Genomic DNA, 2,092 nt, shown 5'->3' with positions numbered 1-2,092 from the left:
AGAACCCTGGTCTAGGGGAAGGTGTCCCGGCCTGTGGCAGGGTGTTGGAACCAGATGATCTTTAAGGTCCCTTCCAACTCAAACCATTCTATGATTTTGTGACTTAAAATTGCTGTGGCAAAAATAAAGCAATTAAAAATTAACTTCTTTCTCAGATTTGTCCTTTGTGGATGTTACGAGTTTGTGTGTGGTGCCATCGTAAGGACTTGTGACATCCTCGTTGACTCCCCTCTCTCTCTCTCTCTTTCTCTCTCTGTTCTCATTTCAGGGTGCCTGCTGGGGTGTGTCACAAGAATGGCTGCGGCAGAACCCCTGACCGCTTTCTCCCGATGGTACCTCTATGCCATTCATGGCTATTTCTGTGAGGTGATGTTCACAGCTGCCTGGGAGTTTGTGGTCAACTTTAACTGGAAGTTCCCAGGTGTCACCAGTGTCTGGGCACTCTTCATATATGGCACCTCCATCCTCATTGTGGAGAAGATGTATCTGTATCTCAAAGACAAGTGTAACATTTTAGTGCGCTGTCTCATTTACACACTTTGGACATACCTCTGGGAGTTCACCACTGGCCTCATCCTGCGCCAGTTCAATGCTTGCCCGTGGGACTATTCCCAGTTTGATTTTGACTTCATGGGCCTGATCACCCTGGAGTATGCCATCCCATGGTTTTGTGCTTCTTTCATCATGGAGCAGCTGGTGATCAGAAACACCCTGCGCTTACGGTTTGATGAGACTGCTGAGCCGGGGGCCCCCACTGTCCCCGTTGCCTTGGCCAACGGCCACGTGAAGACTGATTGAGCAGTGACTCGGAGCCACACTTAGCAATCTGAGAGAGCCCAGACCTCTGCCACAGACTCTCATCTCTGGCTCTGAGGTACTGCTCCTTGCTGTATGATAAGATTTCATAAACCCCATTTTTCTAATGGGGGCGTGCATGGGATATACCAGACAAAAATGGAACCAATGAATTTTCTATGGATTTTACTCTTTGGGCTCCAAGGACCAGTATCAGTTACTTGTTAGTTAGGTAATTTCTGATTTTAACTTATTACAGATGAAAGCAGTCCTTTTGCTTACACTTCTATGAGGAGAAAGAAGAAAAAGAAATGCTACAGTGGAAATACATCCAAAAAGAAAAAAACCTATTACATGGATGGGCATGGACACGCCAGCTAAGTTAGTGATTGGCTTACTCCATTAGGCAATATTCAGGTGCTTGCTTGCAACCAATACCTCCCGTGGGACCTGAGATGCTGCAGGAACAAGGAAGGTCCATCTGCTCTTGAGAAGAACCTCAGACTGGCAGTCTGCTGGGGAGGTAGATGGTGTTCCCCTCACGAGGGGAGCCTCTCCCCAGATTCTTTCTTGCACCATGAAAAAATCTGGTGCTGGACATCTTGCTGAATTTATACAGATCTTGTACTTTTTGAAATCTCAGTCCTGATTTCTCACTAGAATTTTTTTCTGGTTTTTTTTTTCTTTTTCTTTTTTTTTTTTTTTTTTTTAAATAAAGGCCTTTTTTGCCAAGTGAATTTTACCATAATCTGTGCAATCTGAATCTTGGCAAAAGGCACAAGAAATAGCATAAGTCTTCCCATCTCCTCTGTCCCCCCAAAGCAGACCTTGCCTGGGAGTCTGCTGCAGATTCCAGCTCCCATCTCAGCCATGCAAACCTTGCAGAGACTGTAGAGGCCACAGAGGTTTTCTGCCTTTCCTCCCAAGGATTCCCCTGTTTCTGGTGATGTCGATAACTTAGTCTGGCTGCAATCCATTGTATTTGAAAGTCAAAACCTTCATGTGGCTAACTTGGTGTCTGGGATTTGGGCCTCTGGCACTGACTCTTGCCTTCCTTCAGCACTGACAGGTCTTGTCTCAATTCTGGCCGGTATTCTCAGTGTATCAAAATGATTTACTTTTTCTTCCTGAATTCTGCTTTAAATAACCACAACTGTACATTCATGAAAATTATTGGAGGCAGCAAGAGCTATGCCATACTGCCTGATACGTTATTAAAAAAACCACCACCCGAAAGTAAAAAATCCCTCTCTGAAGAGCAATTCTTCATGCTCTGCCTGAGCGAGGTGTCGAGTTA

The 2,092-nt window shown here is 45.2% G+C and overlaps 1 protein-coding gene across 1 annotated transcript; it reads left to right on the top strand.

Moving 5' to 3' along the window:
• The first annotated feature begins 279 nt into the window (after window positions 1-279).
• Window positions 280-1,487, top strand: TMEM229B (transmembrane protein 229B). Its single transcript, XM_010012107.1, has one exon. It carries the CDS (start codon window positions 295-297, stop codon window positions 796-798), a length of 504 nt encoding a protein of 167 aa, XP_010010409.1. The 5' UTR covers window positions 280-294; the 3' UTR covers window positions 799-1,487.
• Window positions 1,488-2,092: the final 605 nt, after the last annotated feature.

This window comes from Nestor notabilis, unplaced genomic scaffold (genome assembly GCF_000696875.1).
Source record: "Nestor notabilis isolate BGI_N333 unplaced genomic scaffold, ASM69687v1 scaffold13473, whole genome shotgun sequence".
Classification (NCBI taxonomy): Eukaryota; Metazoa; Chordata; class Aves; order Psittaciformes; family Psittacidae; genus Nestor; species Nestor notabilis.
The sequence above is the reverse complement of the archived record's forward strand: the minus strand, read 5'-3'. Positions and strand labels throughout refer to the sequence as shown.